Below are 23,615 nucleotides of genomic sequence, written 5' to 3' on the forward strand. Positions count from 1 at the left end.
TAATGGTCTTTGGTTAGTTTTAAATTCGTTGTTTTTAGACATCTTTTAAGCCTTTTGTTATGGGAACTTTTTCTGAAGACCTTTTATACAATTCTTTATATTCTTGTACTTAGTCACTTTAGTGTTTTAGTACTTAAGGTTAAAGTTTCTTTAAAATATTTCATCAAACTGGGTTATGATTTTATACTTTGTAATATTTAATTTCCATATTATGAATAAGCCATTGTTTGGGTCAAGTAGAAAGCTTTCATTTGATTACTAACCAGAGAATTCACTTTGGCTTCTACTTTATGCTAAAACTTTCAGTAATTTTTTCCCTAAATTTATGTAATCTATTGTTACTTTTATACTCAATACTGAATGCTAAGTAAAGGAGATTATAATAGGTAAGTTTTCTCCATGACTTTGCCTTTAGTATTTAGTCATTATAAGAAAATGATTAGAACAAGATTCTATTTATGATAATGTAATTCTTTTTTATATAGGGATTATCACATGCTTCATTGTTAGTTTTACAATAAGCTATTAAACTACTGTTCATGCTGTAAGTAATGCAATACAAAGTTTTATGCTTCAAGTAATGCAATACAGAGTATAAGAACACATTGAATAATGGATTACTTGAATGTGTATGTAGTTTAGAAAATTTTGGATTGTTTTGAAAAGACCCAATTTTCAAGTTCTCATTTTGACTCTTTCTTTTCCAGTTGCCCAACATATGCCAGGTATTATACTAGGTGATAGTTGATGTGTCAGCCTATTTTTCCGTTTTTTTTTTTTTTTAAGACTTCAGATGTAACCAGAAAACATGATAATTACAATGAAGTTTGTTAAATAAATATGTTCATGCTACTAAATGTGAAGTGCTTATATGAGCTAAATTAAATAACTTGTTAGGATTTATTGAGGTTATGATTCTGACAATACTAGATCCAAGATCCTTTTCACATTTGAGAGATCCTGAATCCTCTGACTGACACCTGAGAACCTCTTCAGTAAGCCATTCTGTGACATTCTGTGTTAAACTTAAAACTATTCCCTAATGTAAAATAATAGTTTTTTTGTCAGGATAAATTATTTAAGGCGAAAATCTGGATAGGTAGAGCCAGGCTACAGTAAATAAGGGGTTAACACTCTGAAGCCATAGTTTGATTCTTTCTGATTTTAAAAATGGGTAACAAATTCCTTTCTCAATCTCAGCCTCACAGGGTCTATTTTCTATTTGTCTACTGTAATCATTCTTCTGTGGAGTATAATATTTTATACGTTTTTGCCACCCTAAGTGCATTCCTTAGTCAGGACACTATATTATTTCATATGTATATATTGTATAGAACTGTTAAACATTGTTTTAATGTTTTATATTACTATGACTCAGAGTCCTGGGAAGAAGTCTGTGATAGAACTGAAATGGTTAACAGGTTTGCGTTTGAAAGTAAAAATACACAAATCAAGATTGGGCTTTCAGATACTGGAAGATGGGAAAGTCTATATATTCTACATTCCATGAAGACAAACAACGAAGTACAACTTTCCCCTAGGGTAGGAATTGTTATTTCTGTTTAATTACAGTACATCTAGATCATTGGCAATTCCTTCAAAATAACACTGAATAAAATAGTAAATGTTCCAGTTAAGTTTTCAGTGAATATGCCAGTTAGCTGTGAAAACTAGAGGATGCAGTTCTTAAAGGTAAAGAATGTAGGTTCATAATCTTTGATCAACCTCTTCCTATTTTCCCCAGTCACTTGTCCCTGGTAACCACTCTTTGTTTCCATGAATTTGACTTTTTTTTTTTTTTAATATTATACATGTAGGTCATTTGATGCAGTAACAACTTTTCAGCTAGAAGATGAATAAGGTCTGAGACCTAATATATAACATGGTGACTACAGTTGATTATTGTATAATTGAAATTTACTGAGTAGATTTTAAATCTCACCAAAACAAAGATAAATATGTGAAGTAATGGATGTGATAACTAGATGGGGGGAACCCTTCACAATATATAACTATATCAGATCATCACAGTGTAAACTTTATCTTTTGAATTTGTCAATTACACCTTGATAAAGACAAAAAAATTACACAATAACCAAAATTAGTTATCAATATCGGTTATGTTTTGTCATCACGCAGTTTCAAGTGTATATTAAAAACCAGCTGTCCATTAACCAAGCAACCCTCCCCCACATGTGATTTTTGCAGTTACTAAAAGCAAAGGAGGAGGATATTCAGTTTGCTATTTTGAATCTTACTAGCTCCTGTGTTTATGTACGCAAAACACCATAAAACTAGACCGTTTTGCCTAAAAGATAAGATCGAGAAATCTGCCAAATTAGAGCAATGCTCCAAAGCTGCCTGTTTCCTGGGAAAGGGGCAAAGGGGAGACCTCTCCTGCTGCACTGGGAAGGAGAATGGAGTCAGCTTTTAAACGCCTACTTTGTTCCTGGAGCTTCATTTACTTTAGTCCAGTGATCTTTAGATCCCCTAGAGCCTTCTCACCACTTAAGAGATCTGTAAACGACCAATTTAGTATTTAATTAGGTTCTTTGCATTACACCACACTCCTACCCTAGCAACTCTATTCAACGCAGCTACCATCTGAGAAGCTGTGGCTTGATTAGATAGGATAAAAATTCCTACTATTACGCAGCTGGAAAGTAAGCACTACCAGGTGTTCAGGTACTAACTAAGCTCACTGCGTCTCCAAGTTCTGAAGAGAGCTGAAGGAGGCGGGATCCGGCCACCAGGAACCTCCCTTGACCCCGCCCCTCTGGGCTTTGCTTCCGGGGCAGTCCGGGCAGCCACGTAATCCTCGGGTTCTTCGCTAACCGGGCAGTGGATGGTGGGAGTCAAGATGGCGACGGCTGCAGCAGCCAGTATTCGAGAGAGACAAACAGGTACGTCTTACTCCCTTCTCCCTGCGGTTTTGTGCCTGTGGTGGGGATTTCTTCTTCTGCTTGTCGCCCTCCCTCGGTCGTGGTGTGTGCAGCTCTGAGATGGACCTCCTGAAGCTCAATCCAGTTCCCAGAGCATCGAGAGCCCCTCCCCTTTTGAGTTTTTAGGCAAGAGATGTAATAGCTCGAGAACGCGGCCTCATTTGTGGTTCAGGAAAAGGGGCTTAAGGGTTGCTATGGCCCTGCCCTTGTCCCTTTTCTGATGGGCCTCAAAAGGCCATCACAAGAATATCTGGCAGCTGGCAGATAACAACATAGATATTCCCCTGTGTTGCCACCTATGAAGTCTCCGGGTTTGTTTCTGTGCCTGGTCCAGGTCTTCTCTAGATTTTAATGTTGAAAGAGTTTCGTTTGGGGGCATTTCCTTCACAATTACAAAATTTAAGTATTCTTTCAGAGCAGCTTACCTTCTGCCATTTCTCTTCTTTGGACCAGTCTTTTGGGGGTACCTGAAGAGAAATGCCCAGTGATAAAGATTTCCTTCTTTAGCTTACTGGAATGGAATTCAAGAATGGCAAAAAACAAATGAATTAGTAGCTTTGTCATTTTAACCGTTTGACAGATTAGTGTTGTAAAACTATTAGTTTCATCCTCGACAGAGCAGTCACACAGCTTCTGTTTGTACCGTTAAATGTGTTTTTTTTAAGTACATATTTCTTACCTTTAGCTTTCATATTTTTACATGTTAGATATTTTGTTTTTACTTATTTTTTGTAAACTTCTGATGACAACAGAGTTTATAATTGTTAGCTACAGGCTAATGGTTTGTTCCTGTTAGCGAATTGTCCTGAAAGTTGGCAGGCTGTGAATTTTGAGGAGCTGATAGAAACGAACCATCAAGAGTATGCACAATTGGAAATTCTTTCCCTTGTAATTAAGTTCTTTTGCATGTTAATTCGAACTGGAAAATAAATGGTTACAATTAATATGGCTTACCAGAAGGGATTTCAGCCGTGCTTGATTCCTTCCTTAGGAATTCAAAGAAAAAATTAATGATTAGACTATTTAGTAATAACACAGTGCATATGGAATTGTGTTCTGCTTTTTCCATTAGATAAATTTAGTATAAGCTATCAGGTGAAGTTTGGCATAATTTAAATAAGTAAGGTTTGGGGAATACCTGCCATACGTTTTACCAGTAAGCAAATAGAAGCCCCACTTGTCTTTGCAGTATGGTTCTGACAGCTTAATGAAGCTCAATGAATTAGGTCATGTTACATATTAAAATAACATATCAAGGAAGACTTAGAAAGCAGCGTTTTGCTTAGAAACCAATAGAAAGCAGCGTTTTGAAAAATAAAATTTTTATGGTAGTAATTTTTATATGCAGAAACTTTGTAGAATGTTGAATCCTAATATAATTTCAATTTCTGTGGAAATACACTTCATTGTAGTAAGATTTCACATTACAACTAGATAGGTTATGCCATAATAATCATTTATCAGATTAGTACTCTAGTTGAGTTCTGTCTTATTTTCGGACAAAGGTAAACCCCTATATGTGTGCTAGAGTACCAGAAGTAAACCTTTCCCTCATGACTATTGAGAATGTTTTTGGAAGTAACTCAAAATCAGTTCTCAAATATTCTAGATGAAGACACCATGGGACACAGGAATTTGCGATCTATTTGGGTAGCTAATAGCTGATACTGAATAGTATTCCTAAGCATTGTTTTAAGTGATTTTATGTGTATTGTCTCCATTTTATAGATGAGAAAACTAAGGTATAGAGAGGATAACTAACTAGCATGGCTATTTTTTGTTTTCCTGCTTGAAGAATATTTATCTTTTAAAGGTCACCTTAAAAGTCATCTGATTTGTGAAAGTTTCTTGGATCACTCACCCTCTTTATTCTTACCTTTAGTGCAACAGACAACATCCTGTGTTACCTATCGTTGCCCTTCATGCATGCCTCTCTGTTGAAGGTTCTTGCTCAACACTCCCGCTTCTCAACCTTGGCAAGCCGCAGATCCACTGCTTTCTTTCTTGCAGTGACCTAATAATGTAGCCTCTTGGCTTTAGATATCATCTATATGCTAATAATCCCCAAATTTATATCTCAGGCCTGGACCTTTTCCTCTGAATTCCATTTACCCCATTTCAATTAATAGCAACTCCACCCTTGTAGTTAGTTGCACAGGTCAGAAACCTTTAAGGTTTCTTGACTTCTGTTTTTCATATCCCACATCAGATCTGTGAGTAAATGTTATCAGCTCTACTCTGAAAATACATTCACAATCTGACTGTTGGCATTGCTTTCACGCAGGTCCAGAACGCCAAGAATTTCTGCAGTAACCTCTTATTTAGTTGTTTTGCTGTTATATTCCTGTTCCCCTTCATTTTTTTCCCCCACAAAGTAACAAAGTGATCTTGTCACATATTTGCGCAGAACTCTCCAACAGCTTTCCATTTCAATCCTGGTAAAAACCAAAATAATATTATAGTGGTCTACAAGGCCTTATGTGATATATTTCCTGCTTAACTTTCTGACCTGACTCCCTATTACTCTCCCCTTTGCTTGAACACGTTGGAATGCTCCCACTTGAGAGCCTTTTTATTTGTTACCCCTTTCTGGATATTCTTTCAGAGACATCTGCATGGCTCACTCTCTCATCTTTACTCAAATGTTACCCTCTCAGGAGGCCTTTCATGTCTACTCTATTTAAAATTACACTGCAAGGGGGCACCTGGGTGGCTCAGTCAGTTAAGCATCTGACTTCAGCTCAGGTCATGATCTCACAGTTTGTGAGTTCAAGCCCCACGTCAGGCTCTGTGCTGATAGCTCAGGGCCTGGAGCCTGCTTTGGATTCTGTGTCTCCTCCTTTCTCTGCCCCTCCCATGCTCATGCTCTCTCAATAATAAATAAGCGTTAAAAAATTTTTTTTTTAATTACACTGCAGGGGCTCCTGGATGGGTCAGTTGGTTAAGCATTTGACTCTTGATCTTGGCTCAGGTCATGATCTCACGGTTTGAGCCCCACATCAGGCTCTGCGCTGACAGCATGGAGCCTGCTTGGGATTATCGCTCTGCCCCCCCCCCTCAAAATTAATAAACACTAAAAATTTTTTTTTTAATAAAAATAAGTAAAACTAAAATTACACTGCAGCTCTCCCCCCTTCCCTTTGTTTTACTCCATAGCACTTAATATAATCTTATATGCCATATGTTTAACTTAATCTGTTGTCTTTTTACCCCAACTAAAATGAAAGTTCCTTGAGTATAGGTAATTTTTATTCAGTCTGTTGTGTTTAGTGCCATCGGCTGGAGCAGTGCCCAGCATATGGTAAACAATAACTAAACATTTGTTGAATGAATAGTAAATGTGGTTGAATATATAGCAGATGAGTAAAGAAAATATTTCAGGTTAGGGTGAAACTATAATAACCAAGTCTAGAAATGATATGTTTAGAGCCAATAAAGAAAACTAGTTTGCCATTTCATTTAAAAGCAATGATTTAAGCCTATAGGAGAGTTACTCTGATGAAACTAAAAATACATTCTTACATATTCTTTGAACACAGGCCCTGTACTTTATTAAGGAATCCACTGTGTCAAAATCTGTTAACAAGTTAGCCAAGGGTCACAGTTGAAGAAACTCACCTAGATGGGACTAGGAAGGCAGATGTGGGAATATCTGCTGATACTGGCCTTTTTCAGTAAAGTAAGGCCTAGCTCTAGAGAAACTATACACCTGGGACTCTGATGCAGCCTGGGCTGTGGTTTTTCCTAGTTGTCCCAAGAATGTGAACAGTTCCTAGAAACAAGATTTTCTTTTTGTTGGGCCATGGGTGCCAGGGTGATGATGGCTATATTGCCTGGAGGTGGAAGAACTTGCCAAAAGCTCAGTGGGAGAGTTCATTCTGCAGCACCTTGTATGCCTCCTATGTTACTTCAGTTTTAAGTACCAAAGTGTTTTTTTGCTTGTTTATGTATTTTTTTTTGTATAATATCATAGTATTTGTAAGCTTAGCATTTAATAGAGGTTTCTCTAGTGTGTGAATCAATATACCAAAAATTAATACACTGGTGATTTGAATATTATATGGTCAATTATATATACTATATATATAATATATAGTATAATGTATTATGTAGGGAAGAGTATGACCTGTAGATTATTTTGTGTTAATAAAGTCTAATCCAAATGATTTTATTTTTTATTTTTTTTAAATGTTTGTTTATTTTTGTGGGAGAGACAGAGCATGAGCAGGGGAGGAGCAGAGAAAGAGGGAGATGCAGAATTCGAAGCAGGTTCCAGGCCCTGAGCCATCAGCACAGAGCCCGATGTGGACCTCGAACACAGGAACCATGAGATCATGACCTGAGCCAAAGTTGGAAGCTTAACCACCTGAGCCACCCAGGAACCCCCAAATGCTTTTAAAGATCAACCAAATAGATTTCAGGGTTGCCAATCTTAAAAATTTAATTACCCAACTAATATCCTTCCTTGAATATTTGGCCTTTCCTTTTTTTTTTTAAATTATTAAATTTTTTTTTATGTTTATTTTTGAGACAGAGACAGAGCATGAATGGGGGAGGGTCAGAGAGAGAGGGAGACACAGAATCCAAAGCAGGCTCCAGGCTCTAGGCTCTGAGCTGTTGGCACAGAGCCCCATGCGGGGCTGGAACTCATGAACCGTGAGATCATGACCTGTGCAGAAGTCGACGCTTAATCAACTGAGCCATCCAGGCACCCCAAGGACTTTTCAACTTCACACAGAAGTATAGAGAGATTTTAATTTTCCTTAGAAAATATTTCTGAATCTGTAATACACATGAACAGATGAGCACTAAAAATCTCAAAATTCAATAACACATAGAGCATAACTGCTTTGATTTTAGAAATTGTATATTTTCTTATCAGGAGTTATCTACCATATCTTTGGGAAAGTCTCACTTTTTCCATGGAGCATATAATATTGAACAGTATAACTTTTCATTGAATCTGATGAGACAAATTGGTCATAAAATGTATTACAAGATAACTAAAACATAGACCTACTGTATGAAGGTTTTGTATATGAACCACTTAAATATATCCTATGTAGTTTTTGTTTTTCAAAAGAGTGATGCTGATCTGTGCTTTCAGCCAGACAGTAGTAAATAGACAACAACACCAGTTATCTATTGAGACCACTGCAAATTTGTAGTTGATAAAATTTCTTTTTGCATCTGTATAAAATGTATGAGGAAATGTCTATTGATGTCTTCTGCCCGTTTTTAATTGGATTATTTGTTTTTTGGTTGTTAAGTTGTATAAGTTCTTTATATATTTTAGATGCTATCCCTTTATCATTTGCAACAACGTGGATGGAGCTAGACAGTATAATGCTAAGTGAAATAAATCGGAGAAAGACAAATACCATATGATTTTACTCATGTGGAATTTAAGAAATAAGACAAGCAAAGGAGAAAGAAAAAGAATAAACCAAGAACAGACTCCTAACTATAGAGAACAAATTGATGGTTATCAGAGGGGAGGTGGGTGGGGAGATGAGTAAAATAGGTGATGGGGATTAAAGAGTACACATCATGATGAGCACTGAGTAATGTACAGAATTATTGAATTACTCTATCATATATCTACAACTAGTATAACACTGTATGTTAACTATACTGGAATTAAAATATTTTTAAACTAACCAAAAAAATGTAGTGTGGGGCTTGTCAGGAGGAATGGAAAAGGCTTCTTTCAGAACATTTTCCACATTGTCATCTGGGGACAGAAAATCTCCCCAAACACTTGCCCAATTAGCTGTTGATGGAATGGTCTTGCACAGTCTGACCTGCTTTTACATATCCATTCATTTGATTTATCAGTTTCACTAGAGTGATTTGTGCATTTTGTTTTGAGGTGGTAAGTAATAGATGAGGGGGGTGGGGAATGAAATCATGAAAAACAATGATAATTTTTTTTTAATTCTTTTAATGTTTTTTATTTATTTTTGAGAGAGACACAGAGTGTGAGCAGGGAGCAGGCAGAGAGAGAGAGGGAGACACAGAATCTGAAGCAGGCTTCAGGCTCTGAGTTGTCAGCACAGAGCCTGACATGGGGCTTGACTCACAAACCGTGAGAATGTGACCTGAGCTGAAGTCGGTTGCTTAACTGACTGAGCCACCCAGGCGTTCCACAATGATAATATTTAAAAAAAATTTTTTATAATGTTTTTTATTTATTTTTGAGACAGAGAGAGACAGAGCATGAGCAGGGGAGGGGCAGAGAGAGAGGGAGGCACAGAACCTGAAGCAGGTCCCAGGCTCTGAGCTGTCGCACAGAGCCCGACACGGGGCTCGAACTCACGGACTGTGAGATCATGACCTGAGCTGAAGTCGGATGCTTAACCAACTGAGCCACCCAGGCGCCCCCGACAATGATAATATTTAATAAGACTGTTTTCATTTCCAGTGGCTTTGAAGCGTATGCTGAATTTCAATGTGCCTCATGTTAAAAACAGCACTGGAGAACCAGTATGGAAGGTAAGAGACTTTATTTTAATTTTAATTTAACTTTATTTAATATTTTAACTTTAATTTATTTTAATTATTTTTGCTTGGTCTTTATTGGTGGTGATTGGAGGGAATTTCTTGTTAATGCTGAACAGTAGCACATTTTAGTTATGCATGGAGAGTTTATTTTTATTTAACATGGTTTCTTAATGTGAATCTTTTTAATAAACATTTTATGGAGGGAGACAGGCAAGGATAATAATATGCATCCAGGGATCTCTTGAATGGCCCCTCACTAGTAGGTCTTTCATCTGGTTGATGTTTTGTTCCGCTTTGCAGGTCCAGAATTTGGATCTCGCAAGCTTGTTCAAGGTTAGTCAGACTTGGGTAGAGAGTGATCTGTAAACCAGAATGCCAGTTTTAACCGACTCATGAGACAGTGATTTGTAAACCATAATGCTGCTTAATTTATGATATATAAAACTGTCAGTAAAATTGTTAATTGGACCAGAAAGCAATCTATAATATTTCTCCCTTGAGAAATGATGAAGTACCTTTAAAAATTCCTGTTCTTTAAGCTTGTTCATTTTAAACTTCATACTTTTTTTCTTCAGACAGACTAGAATTCAGCTGCTTAGGTTTACACTTGTTAGTTTATAGTCACTTTATATTTCTTTTTTGTTAATAATTGAGAACAACTCAACCTGGTAACTATTTGGGGTGTTTTGAAAACTCTGATGATCCTTATAAGTCCTTTGGTTAACTCTAAAGATGGCTAAGGTCATCTATATGAATTCCTAGGTTAAGCTTCAAAATATCCCCTAATTTTTGCCTTCTTTCGTGTTTATTTGTGGGCATCCTGTTATTGCTCCTTGAATAAACAATGCTCGATTATTGTTTCTAAAGCCTTTATTAAGCTTTTGAATTAAATAGCTCGAGAATTTCTTGGGTACAATCTGATTTGTGTCAAATTCTTTCCCTATCCATTACTTATGTATCACAAGATTAATAATATAGATATATTGAGATTTAGAGATGGAAGATACTTATGAGAAATGAAACACCCAACCTCTTAGAACTAGAGCAGAAGAGTTTTAGCTTTTATTTTTTAATTTTTTTTATGTTTTTATTTTATTTTTGAGAGAGAGCATGAGTGGGGAAGGGGCAGAAAGAGAGGGAGACACAGAATCAGAAACAGGCTCGAGGCTCTGAGCCGTCGGCACAGAGCCCGATGCAGGACTCATGGATGGTAAAATCATGACCTGAGCCGAAGCCAGACACTTAACTGACTGAGCTACCCAGGCACCCAAGAGTTTTAGCTATTCTAAAGGAAATGCTGTCATATAGGAAACACATTTTTTTATGACAGCATGTTTCATCCCTCATTAGCAATTTTTTATTCTGTAAAGAATTATTGATGTAGTTGTAAAGAAACACTAGTTGAAATTTCTCTTTTATTAGCCTTAACTCTAAAACTAATTTTAAGTTAGAAGATTCAGAGTTCTTTCTACCCCTCAAAGATGTCAGTTATAATATTTTAGAATGTGAAGAAATGTATGTGACAGAATAAGGCTAGCATGTACTCTTTAGGGACTTAATTCTTTAAAATTGTTTATTTATGTTTATTCATTTCCTGAGAGAGAGTCACACAGGGGAGGAGCAGAGAGAGAGGAAGACACAGAATCTGAAGCCTGCTTCAGAGCTCTGAGCTGTCAGCACAGAGCCCAATTCAGGGCTTGAACCCAAGAATCACAAGATCATGACATGAACCGAAGTCAGATGCTTAACCGGCTGAGCCACCCAGCCAACCCAGTCACTCACTCATTTTTTAAATGAGCATCTTACTAACCTGAGATGCTTAAATTACCAAATTTTCTTTACAGTCTTAGAACCTGTTACCCATTAGTTTTGAGAGGGACTATTTTTACTTCTCTCTTTTTAGAAAGGATTGATGTAAATTTGGTGGGGAAGTGTATGTGAGTTTGCTGAATATTAAAGATCCTTTATTATAGCTTAAGATAAGTATTTTGTAGTTGCTAGTACGTTTATCCTAGCAAAAATATTCTATGAGAATAAATTTATGTAATATTAATTTAGCCTAAGTGATCATGCTTTAAAAACTAGATTATGACATACGTGAACGTTTTGGGCAATGACAGAAAATATTAAATTGAGGTAAGTATAAGAATTCAGCATACATGATTTATTAAAATAGAATATACTTCAACATTGTCTTAATATGAGCTCTCTGTCAGCTGTTTACTGATAATGTTTCGAAAACACGTTTTTTTTTAAACCAGGTGCTCATTTATGACAGATTTGGCCAAGATATCATCTCTCCACTGCTATCAGTAAAAGAGCTGAGAGACATGGGAATCACTCTGCATCTGTGAGTTTTAACATGTTTCTAATAATGACATTTGTTTTCAGATACATTGCTGAAGGATATCTTTGGCCACCTTGAAATCCAGTTATTAAAGGACATGATTTATACAGAAAATGTTAGGTTACAGTACTTGTATAAAACAACATTTAACTATTTACTTTGAAGTTAGAAATAATTCTCAGTCTGAGGTTTTATAATTTCAGAATTTAAATTTTCTCTCTCATGTCTTTTCGTAAAGACTAGTTTACCCTCTTATATGAAAGAACAGAACTGGTTGTCTTAAGTTCTCTTCCATCTCTGAAAATTTTTTATTACTTCAGTTTGAATATGCTTTTTATTTATTTTTTTTTTAATTTTTTTTTTTTGCATTTATTTATTTTTGATAGAGACAGCACAAGTCAGGGAGGGGCAGAGAGAGAGGGAGACACAGAATCTGAAGCAGGCTCCAGGCTCTGAGCTGTCAGCACAGAGCCCAATGTGGGCCCCAAACTCACAAACCGTGAGATCATGACCTGAGCTGAAATCGGACGCTCAACTGACTGAGCCACCCAGGCACCCCTGAATATACTTTTTAAAGAATGTCTAAATTAGTTTATCGTTAATATGAAAAATTTAAGTATCTATGGGATAATGATTGTTAACCACTATAGGAGCTATCTATGTTGTCTTCTTAACTACTGAATGTATTTGATTATATTATTTCTGGTATGTTTGATAAATATAACAAATCTGTCTCCCTCTGTCTCTGCCCCTCCCCTGCTCTCTTTCTCTCTCGAAAATAAACATTAAAGTGTGTGTATGTATGTATACACACACACACACACACACACACACACACACTTGATTTTACTTATGGTTAAATTTTTTCATTGTTTTTAAAGACTCCTCCAGCTTCCTGTTTTCCCTCTCTTGGAGAACTGAATTTTTCCTCTGCTCACCCTCCCCCAAACATATTTCTGTGAAAAATGGGAATAAAATTGCTATTGAATGTGCTTTAGTTCTTATTCAGGAAGAATATTGGTATTAGAAATAAAGGTGATTGTAATAGAAGAGATGAAGACTGACATTAGGATCTTACTAACAAATAATGTTAGCACTGATAAAAGGAGAAGCCTGGGTTAAACGATTAATTGAAGCAAGAGCTTTTAGTGTACTGGTCATTGTCTATAAAATGATTCATCCTTGATTTGAGAAGTACTGTTTTAAACGATCTTTTTAGATAAATGACTAAGAAAAAGTTGAATTTTATGTTCTTTAGGCTTTTACACTCTGATCGAGATCCTATTCCAGATGTTCCCGCAGTGTACTTTGTAATGCCAACTGAAGAAAATATTGACAGAATGTGCCAGGTAATATGAGTTCTTATATGTGGAGACAGGTTTTTTTAATTTTTTATTTATATTATTAATCAAAAAAATTTTTTTCAGGAATAGAATTTAGTGATTCATCATTTAACATTTAATAGCCAGTGCTCATCCCAACCAGTATCCTCCTTAATGCCCCTCTCCCCTTTAGCCCTTGCCCCCATTCAGCACCCCTCCAGCAACCCTCCATTTGTTCTCTAGTTTTAAGAGTGTCTTATGGGTTGTCTCCCTTCCTATTTTTATATTATTTTTGCTTCCCTTCCATTATGTTCTCCTGTTTTGTATCTTAAATCCCACATATGAGTGAAGTCATATATTTGTCTCTGACTGAACTAATTTCACTTAGCATAATACATTCTAGTTCGATCCACAGAGTTGTAAATGGCAAGATTTCATTCTTTTTGGTTGCCGAGTACATTTCATTGAATATGTATACCACATCTTCTTTATCCATTCAGCAGTTGGTGGACATTTGGGCCCTTTCCAAACTTTGGCTATTGTCAGTAGCCAAACGTTGGGGTACATGTGTCTCTTGGAATCAGCATTGTTATTTCTGTATTTAACTCTAGCAATTTTCTTCCTTATCTCTGTAGACATATATAATATCCAAAACAGTTTCATTTCAGAAATACAAGATTTATCCTAGTTGTTTCTTTTTCCCTTTACAAATTTGTAACTCCTTTTTCTGACAGTGACAAACATGACTCCCAATATCCTCAACATACTTATTTTCTCAGTCCTCATAATTATTAGTCCTTTATCCTTTAACCAATGTCCCAACCTTTGTTAAACCACTGCCCTGCTTGCTACCTTCTTCACACAGCCTCCAAATCCTCAGTTTTTCACATTTAAACATCTCCAATACCAGATGCATCTTAAAATTGATGGTGTGTTATAGAATTTTATTGGGAGCATTAATTCTTTCTTGGTGTTACATAACATAATGGTGCCTCTTTCAATTGACATTTTCTTAGATTCAAAGAAATGCAGGCATACCTTGTTTTATTAGGTTTCACAGATAATTCACTTTTTTAGAAAGAGAAGGTTTGTCACAACTCTGCATCAAGCAGGTCTGTTGATGCCATTTTTCCAATAACATTAACTCACTTTCTGCCTCTCTGTCACGTTTCGGTAATAATCAGACTATTTCAAACTCTTTTATTATTATATTTGTTATAGTGACCTGTGATCAGTGATAATTCACTGAAAGCTTAAATTTTTTAGCAGTGAAGTATTTTTTTTTTTTTAACGTTTATTTATTTTTGAGACAGAGAGAGACAGAGCATGAACGGGGGAGGGTCACAGAGAGGGAGACACAGAATCTGAAACAGGCTCCAGGCTCTGAGCAGTCAGCACAGAGCCCGACGCGGGGCTCGAAATCACAGACCGCGAGATCATGACCTGAGCCGAAGTCGGACACCTAACCGACTGAGCCACCCAGGCGCCCCTGAAGTATTTTTTAATTAAGGTATATACTCTTTTTTTTAGACATAAGACTCTTGCACACTTAATAGACCACAGTATAGTGTGAACATAATTTTCATAGACACTGGGAAACCAGAAAATTATTTTGACTCATTTTATTACAATGTTCGCTTTATTGTGGTGGTCTGGAACTGAACCTGCAATATATCCAAGGTATGCCTGTATGGTTATTTAGGTATCTATTTTTCCTAGAGTTTAAGAAGATAAGTAAATTTGATTTAAGAATTTGCATAACTTAAATTATGGTACTTTCGGATGATTGAGAAGTAATACTTCTGGAATTGGTCATTGGAATTATGTCTGAACAGTGAAGGAAGTGTGTTGTTTTATTAAGAGCAATAGAAGGTATTAGCTGCAAAATATAATAAGCATTTTACTATACAAGAGAGCCATTTCTGGAGATTTTTGAGAAAAAGGCAAATAAACTATTTCAAAGCAGTTTTGTGTGATACTATAATTAGTAGAATTTTATTGATAATAGAATTATAAATTTAATTATTAATATATAGGTCCATTATATCTGGCAACCAAGTAACTAGTACTTCTACATAACTTTCTTCTCTTGGGTTTTTTTTAATTGTCATTTAAATATGTGTATTATCCTCCAAAATCTTACTCTTACAGTTTCTAAATGATTTCTGTCTGTGGTCATCTTTTATATGTGTGCATAGGAATGAAGTATTCATTGTATTTATAGGATCTGCGAAATCAACTCTATGAATCATATTACTTAAATTTTATTTCTGCTATTTCAAGAAGTAAACTGGAAGATATTGCAAATGCAGCATTAGCTGCTAGTGCAGTAACACAAGTAGCCAAGGTAAGAGATTTTGATTAGCTGATGACATTTTGTTAATGTAAAATTTAGTGTATTTTAAAACCTGTTAGTTCACTGAAGTTTCTCATTTACAAAAGACAAGGTCAACCTAAGAAATATTTAGACTCAATACTTTTTTTGATAATGTAAATTACCTATAATTTGAACTAGGCAGAATACACCAAACTAATGGTACCTGTTATTTGATGAATTTGAAAGATAAAAATAAAATGCTTAATCAGTCTTTGTTTTAGTCTAGGATTTGTATCATCTTTTTAGCTCAACTTAGAAATAGTTTGACAGTTGGGTTGTTACAAATTATACTAAAAATATGTTGACATTATTTTATTTATAGTCACTATAGTCACCGTATTATCTTCAGGTCTTACTTAGGAGAGAAGATCCAACGAAGTTACATTACATTTTATAAGAGGGAAGGAATTTACAACAGGCCAGCAGTTCTGCATCATATTTACCATTTAGATAGGTTCACCTTAGTTATAAATAAATCTGTAAAATCTTTTCTTGGTTATAGCAGTACTGTGCCTTGTGCTTCTTGACATTGGACAAGACATGAAATTCTGGGGAATCATATAGGGCAAATAAAAGACAAAACAACCATGCATTTGCTTCCCATTTTTTCCCACTGAGTTTTCATTCTAAGATTTAGATAGTCTACTATTACTTCTGATTAGTTTTTGAGGCTTATGTTTTAATGTTCTTTCTTTTCAAAGTTTATTATTTTACATAAAATAATAGGAATGGTTTTCAGTTTGTTTAACTAAATTCAGTGTACTTCTAAGAATTTTCTTAATTTTTCTCCTGATTTGCCCTTCTAAAGAACTAGTATAACTTTTTTCCCACTTATAAGTGTTCATGGTGGAAAAATTGTTACTATGACTTACTTAGGAAAGTGTGATTAAAGTGAACATAAAAATTAAATTGCAATTTTTTTCTTCAAAACTGATATGCATTCCCATCCCAAGCACAGTTTTTGAAAAAATCTTTTTATCTTCATAAATGTTGTTATCTGAAGATAGTACTCTCCTCCTTGATAATTTATTGACCAAAGTCTTGTTTATATTCCTTTTTAATATCAACTCCTCATTCTTACCCAGTGAGGCAATCTGCCACATGGTATAATTTTTAGTTATTAAATATAATGGTAATTTTTTCCATTATTTTCCATTGGTTGATTAAGTCAAGCTAAATGTGCTTTCAGTATTGCAAAATTGGGGTGACTGGCTGGCTCAGTGTAGCATGCAACTCTTGGTCTCACAGTTAGTGAGTTTGAGGCCCACATTTGGCTCTCTCCTGTCAGCTGGAGCCTGCTTTGAATCCTCTGTCCCCACCCCACTCATTCTCTTTCTCTTTCAAAATAAATAAAATTTTCAAAAATATTGTAAAATTGATGTATAAACCTTTTCTTTTATTTCCAGGTTTTTGATCAGTATCTCAATTTTATTACTTTGGAAGATGATATGTTTGTATTATGTAATCAAAATAAGGAGCTTGTTTCATATCGTGGTATGTAAAAACAGGAATATTGTAATTCGTTAAAATGAGTGATGTACTGTAAAAAAAAAAAATAGCACATTTAGTACTCTCAAAAACCAGCTTTGTTTACAGTAGTACAACTGTAAAAGATTTTTTAAAGCACACAAAACAAGTCTTAGACTGAATTTTGTCACATATAACAACATGTACTAGACGTGTTTTGCAAGCTCAATGAGGTACCAAACCTCTGACTTTTTAGGTACCTACCCCACAGCAGCTTACATGAATGGTTTATTCATGACAAGTAAGACAGTATTTTAGTAGTAGGATTCAATGAGTCTTCTACTACTTTGAGTCTTGGACAAGAACAAGTTACTCTGCTTCTCTGTGCTTTAGTTTTCGTCATCTGTAAAGTGGGAATAATAATATTATCTACCTCACAGAGTTTTTGTGGGAATTAAATGGATTAGTGTGTGTAAAATGCCTAGAAAAGTTTCTGGCACATAAATATTCACAAAAGGTTGGCTAAGGCGTCAACAGCTACTATAGCACTATTAAGGAATGAAGTATAGGTGCCATTTTCAAATACAGATTGTTAGACTCCCTTGATTTTTATACCATGTTTATTCACCAGTAGATTGAATATTTGTATTTGATCAAATGCTATCTAACCATCTCTGGAGTTTGCATTCCCACTTTTGGTAAACAGACCATTCCTGGATGCAGATTAAAACTAACAGGCCACACATGCATACAAACACACAACCACACAACACCTATACCACATTTTATTGTCTGTGTTGCTTTTTCTGTGTGTGAAACACTTAACATGAGTTCTACTTCTTTAACCTTTTTAAGTATACAATACAGTATTTACTATAGATAGTGTTGTATAGCAGATCTCTAAAACTTACTCATCTTGCCTACCTAAAACTTGTATTTCCATTGATTATTTATATGGAATATTTTAAAGGAAACGCAGACTATAGGAGATAATGATTAGCCAGTTTATTGAAATAATCAATTTTGCTCCTTTAGGATTGAGATGTTTGTGGCTAAAATTTCAGTGGTTCTTAAGTGGAGAGTATGTCCATCTAACAGGACATTTGGAAACGTATAAGGGTGTTTCTAATTGTCACATTTAGCTGGACTCTACTAGCATTCATTGAGCAGGGACTAAGGATGCTAGATGTTCTGCAGTGTGTAAATGATGCTCATAACTGAAAACTATCTGCTCAAAATGCCAGTGGTACCTATTATGAAATACTGGACCAGATGTTAAGCTCCCTGAGAGAAGAGAACATCAATTTTTTGTTTTTACTGAGCTCTGTAGCATGCTTTGTTGGTGAAATTAAACAACATCCTTAAGTGTTTGGTGAATTACCCACGTCATAGATTTTTGACAGTTGTTACTTATATAAATCTATTTACAATTAACTGAGTTGTAAATTAATTAGCTGTTTAAGAGGCGCCAGGGTGTCTCAGTTGGTTAAGTGACCGACTTCATCTCAGGTCATGATCTCAACGGTTGGTGAGTTCGAGCCCCACGTCAGGCTCTGTGCTGACAGCTCAGAGCCTGGAGCCTGCTTCAGATTCCGTGTCTCCCCTGTCTCTACCCCTCCCCTGCTCACACTCTGTGTCTCTCTGTCTTTCATGTTGAAAGCCCAGTTTTCCTTCAGCTAACCTTAAGCTAAACTTACCAATTGTTAGATTATTTGTAAATCTGGTTATATAAAAACAAAGCACCTTGTGCTTACTTCAGCAACACATAGACTAACATTAGAACCATACAGAGATTAATGTGGCCCCTGTGCAAGGATAATATGCACATTCATGAAGTGTTCCATTAAAACAAACAAAAAACTAACCAAGCACCTTAACTTTTTTGATCAGTTAACTCAGATTAAACAGACTAGATTCTAATCAGTCCCAATGAACAAGCTTAGTCCGCATACTTGGTTTGCTGAATTCCCTTAAACAGTTTAAATTGCATTTATAAATTTAGTATTTTCTTTAAATACTTTAAAAATGAGACCAGGCAAATTTATAAATCTAATATTTAAAGAATTTGTAAAAATAATTAAATTTATAGTGAGCCTAAATTCATTATACCTTCACATACTTATAAATGTAATTAATTTTTTTTCTTAAAGAATCATGTCTGAAATTATTAAGAATTAACTTAAGAATTAAATTTAAAGTACAAATTTAATTTTAAAGCATAATTACGTGATTAATTGTCTAGATTCTCAATAGTATATTTATAATATTAATAGATAGTTCTATAAGCACTTTACAATACAGGTTCATTTACTTCTCAGAGTAACTTTGTGAAGTAGGTATTATTCCCATTTTCTGAATGAAGTAACCAAGGCACTGAAATTCAGTAACTTGATAAGAAAATGGCAGAACCAGGTTATTAAACCAAGGCACTCAATCCAGAGACAGTGCTCTTAACCATTTGGTAATGATGTGCCAAATCCTCTCAGACATTGCAAGTGCTTTAAGTGATCATGTTCAACAGATTATCCCAAACATAAATATGTTGATATCATGGCTTTTATTAATATCATCTACTTTTCATGAATTGGGAATTTATCCAATAAAGGAAGCAGATTTATCTTTTCAAAGTCAGCTACTATCTCAAACCAAGTTGTTAACATAAATGAGTTGAGGTCATTGATGGGCATTTTTTTTGACTCTTCGAGTCAGTTCTCATTTAGAGGTGTGAGACCAGGTCATAGGACCTCAGGGCTGAAGGCTTCCATTTGGATTTTACCTGTACCAGTGATTGACAGAATGAGTTGAGTATTTCTCCGGATTGGTGTAGCTTGAATTTACATAATTTACATTGTATCTTTTGTCCATTTCTGTCATATGATTGAATGAATGAATGACAGTGTGCAACATTAGCACATTCCCTCATCCAGATTCTGTATTGCCTGGTTGAATTCTTTATTATTTTTATGTTCTCTGCATGGTTCATACTTTCTTTAAATATTTCAGTATATCCAGTTGGATTCTGCTTTCCTCTCATGATAATCACAAGTTGTATTGAGTTTTATATTTGTTTTCACATTTGGGGTGTTGGGAAATTAAAAATATTATATAGATAATATTTTTAGTCCAGTCAGTCTCTTAAAAATATTTACTGAGCATCTACTTGTCAGATACTGGGCCAAGGTATTGTGTGAGATGGAAGATGAGTAAGGTAAGGTCTTTGTCTAGCATAGTCTTCACAGCAGTGTGGGTTTTTTTTGTTTTGTTTTTTTAATGTAGCCCTAAGAATCCTCTGAGGTGCTTGTCAAAATTGCAGATTTCGGGTGCTTGGGTGGCTCAGTTGGTTAAGCATCTGACTTCAGCTCAGGTCATGATCTCACAGGGTTCATGAGTTTGATTCCATGTCAGGCTCTCTGCTCTCAGCACAGAGCCTGCTTCAGATCCTCTGTCCCCCTCTCTGTGCCTCCCTGTCCCTCCCACTCTCCCCACCCCCATCTCTCTCTCTCTCAAAAATAAGTAAACATTAAAAAAAAAATGGCAGATTTCTTAGAATTATCAGAATCTATTGAATTGAATCCCTGAGGAAAAGGGCTAAGAAACTTGAATTTTTAATAGCTTCCAGAGAAACTTTCTCTTCTTTCATATTTCTAGAGTGATTCTTATACCCACTGAAGTTAAGAAACCACTTAGGTACAGTGTAATGCGTCAGAAAAGAAATTCATGTAACTTAATACAATACAAAGAAAATTATATGTGACACTGGTCTTGCAGTAATTGATTTGCATTGTCCTTTTCTGGCAGTAGTTGGTTAATGAGATCAATAGTTTCTGGAAGCCATCTAATGTTTGTGAATAAAATTATGGAATATGATTTTTATTTTCTGGCAAAAATTTTGTATACTTTATGTGGTAGTTTTTTTTCTTAATACTACTCTGATATTGAGGTATTGTGTTTCTTTGAGATAGTATAATTTTTAATGTATACTCATTCACTTAAAAGTTTAACACATAAAAATTTTACTTGTTTAAGTATTACCAGTGTTATCAAGGCATAAATTTTGGTACTTTTTCCCCCATTTGTTACTTTAGCCATTAATAGGCCAGATATCACAGACACAGAAATGGAAACTGTTATGGACACTATTGTTGACAGCCTCTTCTGCTTTTTTGTTACACTGGGTAAGTTTTCAAATCTTTCTGGTTATTTCTTCAAAATAAATGACTTGACAGCTCATTTTCATCTGTTACAAGATCCTCTTGTCTGGATCTCTGTAGGCTCTCTCTCCAGAATTGGGATAAAACATATATACTGTATTATACAGAACCATAATTTTTCTAATAATTTGATGTACTTAATTCCTCTTGAGTTAGCATTTCATAGCTCTGTTGGGTTGTTTCCTTAGATGTCTTTGGTAATTATAATTTTCTACATTTGAATGGTTTGATGGTGACTTAAACTATGTGCCTGCTAATTTTCTTTTAATATTCCATTAGGAAAAATTTCAGATATACTTTTAAGTAGAAAGATAAGTGTAACTATTAAGGTACACTCAGAAAGTTCCAGAAAACACTGTTTACATATAATATTAATCTATACTCTCAGAATTTTAAATATTTCTTTGGTATGTCTAAATTTACTTACAGCTACTTTGCATTCAGTACCTAACGTGTCATTTTATGCTTTAGTATTACTAAGAGATGTGTTTAGAAACCTTCAAATTGTGGGGCACCTGGCTCAGTTGGTTGAATGACCAACTCGGTTTCAGCTCGGGTCATGATCCCAGGGTTGTGGGATCCAGCCCCATGTTGGGCTCCATGCTGAGTGTGGAGCCTGCTTAAGATTAAATCTCTCTCTCTCTCCCTCTCTCTCTCTCTCTCTCTCCCTCTCTCTCCCTCTCTCTCCCTCTCTCTCCCTCTCTCCCTCCCTCTCCCTCTCTCCCTCCCTCTCTCCCTCCCTCTCTCCCTCCCTCTCTCCCTCCCTCTCTCCCTCCCCCTCTCCCTCCCCCTCTCCCTCCCCCTCTCTCCCCCTCTCTCCCCCTCTCCCTCTCTCCCTCCTTCCCTCCTTCCTTCCTCCTCTCCTACCCCCCTGCTCCTCTCCCCTGCTCGAATTCTCTCCCTCTAAAAATAAAGTTTTTTTTAAAAAATAAATAAGTATCTAAAAAAAGAAACCTTCTAATTGCAATTTTAATTTTGTAGACGCTGAAAACCTTAACAGTTAAAATGATCACACTGGAAAGTTTCTCCATTTCACAAATGAGAAAATTAAGCAAAAAACAGATACTGTGAATAGTTAAAGATATAGACAAGTTTGAGGAGAATTTGCATGCAAATTTTGGGGTCCCTCCTTTTAGGGATTTTCTCCTATAATTTCCAGCCCTGAACTCCAGTCTTTGATTCCTTAGCTCATTAAGTCTTCTGTTTTCTGCCGAGCTCTTTCTCTTCTGTGCCTTGCAAACTGGAAAGTAACTTCAGAAGGAAAGCTGGTTAACAGCGTATCTCATTTTTCAAATCTAGCTGTTCTTTCAAGAGTTTTACATTCCTCCATTTTCTGCCTGCTTTTGAGTACCTTCAGTACCTTCAAGTGGAGTTGTTACTGTTGTAAACAAAGCACATGTATATATAACTTTCAGTCATTAAACAGACATAATTAACCTTCCTATTTGCCATCCTACACATTCTCCATAAATGTGCTGAATGCTAAGGTTTTCGTGGATGTAAGATTGTTTTACCTTGATGATCGTTGTATTCTCATGATAAATGTAGATTGAAAAAGAGCAGTATAAAGACCACTGAAGTATTAGAGCTACCTTTATTATATACAGTGTTAGAAAGTGATTTTTGCAAAAGAGAAATTGAAATTCCTGCCAGTCTGATACAGGAGGATGTCAATAAGAAGCTGTTAAATGAAAAAAAGCAAATTTAAGAACAGGATGTATAATACCTCTTTTTGTTTTTTGTACTCTTCATAAACGCACTTAATAAGACTATATGGGGCGCCTGGGTGGCTCAGTCAGTTAAGCGTCTGACTTCAGCTCAGGTCACGATCTCGCGGTCCATGAGTTCGAGCCTCGCGTCAGGCTCTGGGCTGATGGCTCAGAGCCTGGAGCCTGCTTCCGATTCTGTGTCTCCCTCTCTCTCTGCCCCTTCCCAGTTGATGCTCTGTCTCTCTCTGTCTCAAAAATAAATAAACGTTAAATAAAAAAATTAAAAAAAAAAAAAAGACTATATGTAGAAAATAACCTGAAGACATCCATGTCTAATTCTTAGTGGGGATTCTTTTATTTATTTATTTATTTATTTATTTATTTATTTATTTATTAATATATGAAATTTATTGTCAAATTGGTTTCCATCCAACACCCAGTGCTCATCCCAAAAGGTGCCCTCCTCAATACCCATCACCCACCCTCCCCTCCCTCCCACCCCCCATCAGCCCTCAGTTTGTTCTCAGTTTTTAACAGTCTCTTATGCTTTGGCTCTCTCCCACTCTAACCTCTTTTTTTTTTTTTTTCCCTTCCCCTCCCCCATGGGTTTCTATTAAGTTTCTCAGGATCCACATAAGAGTGAAACCATATGGTATCTGTCTTTGTCTGTATGGCTTATTTCACTTAGCATCACACTCTCCAGTTCCATACACGCTGCTACAAAAGGCCATATTTC

At 35.7% G+C, this 23,615-nt stretch overlaps 1 protein-coding gene and 1 non-coding gene across 3 annotated transcripts in view; both read left to right on the forward strand.

The window, feature by feature from the left end:
* The first annotated feature begins 2,775 nt into the window (after nucleotides 1-2,775).
* SCFD1 (sec1 family domain containing 1) overlaps nucleotides 2,776-23,615 on the forward strand; it is a 117,520-nt gene continuing 96,680 nt past the window's right edge. For both annotated transcript variants that reach the window (XM_023255623.2, XM_023255624.2), the window contains exons 1-7: nucleotides 2,776-2,903; nucleotides 9,367-9,437; nucleotides 11,708-11,796; nucleotides 13,052-13,142; nucleotides 15,340-15,462; nucleotides 16,899-16,986; nucleotides 21,045-21,134. In XM_023255623.2, the coding sequence (XP_023111391.1) occupies nucleotides 2,846-2,903; nucleotides 9,367-9,437; nucleotides 11,708-11,796; nucleotides 13,052-13,142; nucleotides 15,340-15,462; nucleotides 16,899-16,986; nucleotides 21,045-21,134 (610 nt within the window). In that variant the 5' untranslated portion in view covers nucleotides 2,776-2,845. The remainder of the gene's footprint in view (nucleotides 2,904-9,366; nucleotides 9,438-11,707; nucleotides 11,797-13,051; nucleotides 13,143-15,339; nucleotides 15,463-16,898; nucleotides 16,987-21,044; nucleotides 21,135-23,615) is intronic.
* LOC111561090 lies at nucleotides 18,706-18,809 on the forward strand. The gene has a single exon (XR_002743450.1). It is a non-coding gene; the product is annotated as a U6 spliceosomal RNA (small nuclear RNA).

Source organism: Felis catus, chromosome B3 (assembly GCF_018350175.1).
Source record: "Felis catus isolate Fca126 chromosome B3, F.catus_Fca126_mat1.0, whole genome shotgun sequence".
Classification (NCBI taxonomy): Eukaryota; Metazoa; Chordata; class Mammalia; order Carnivora; family Felidae; genus Felis; species Felis catus.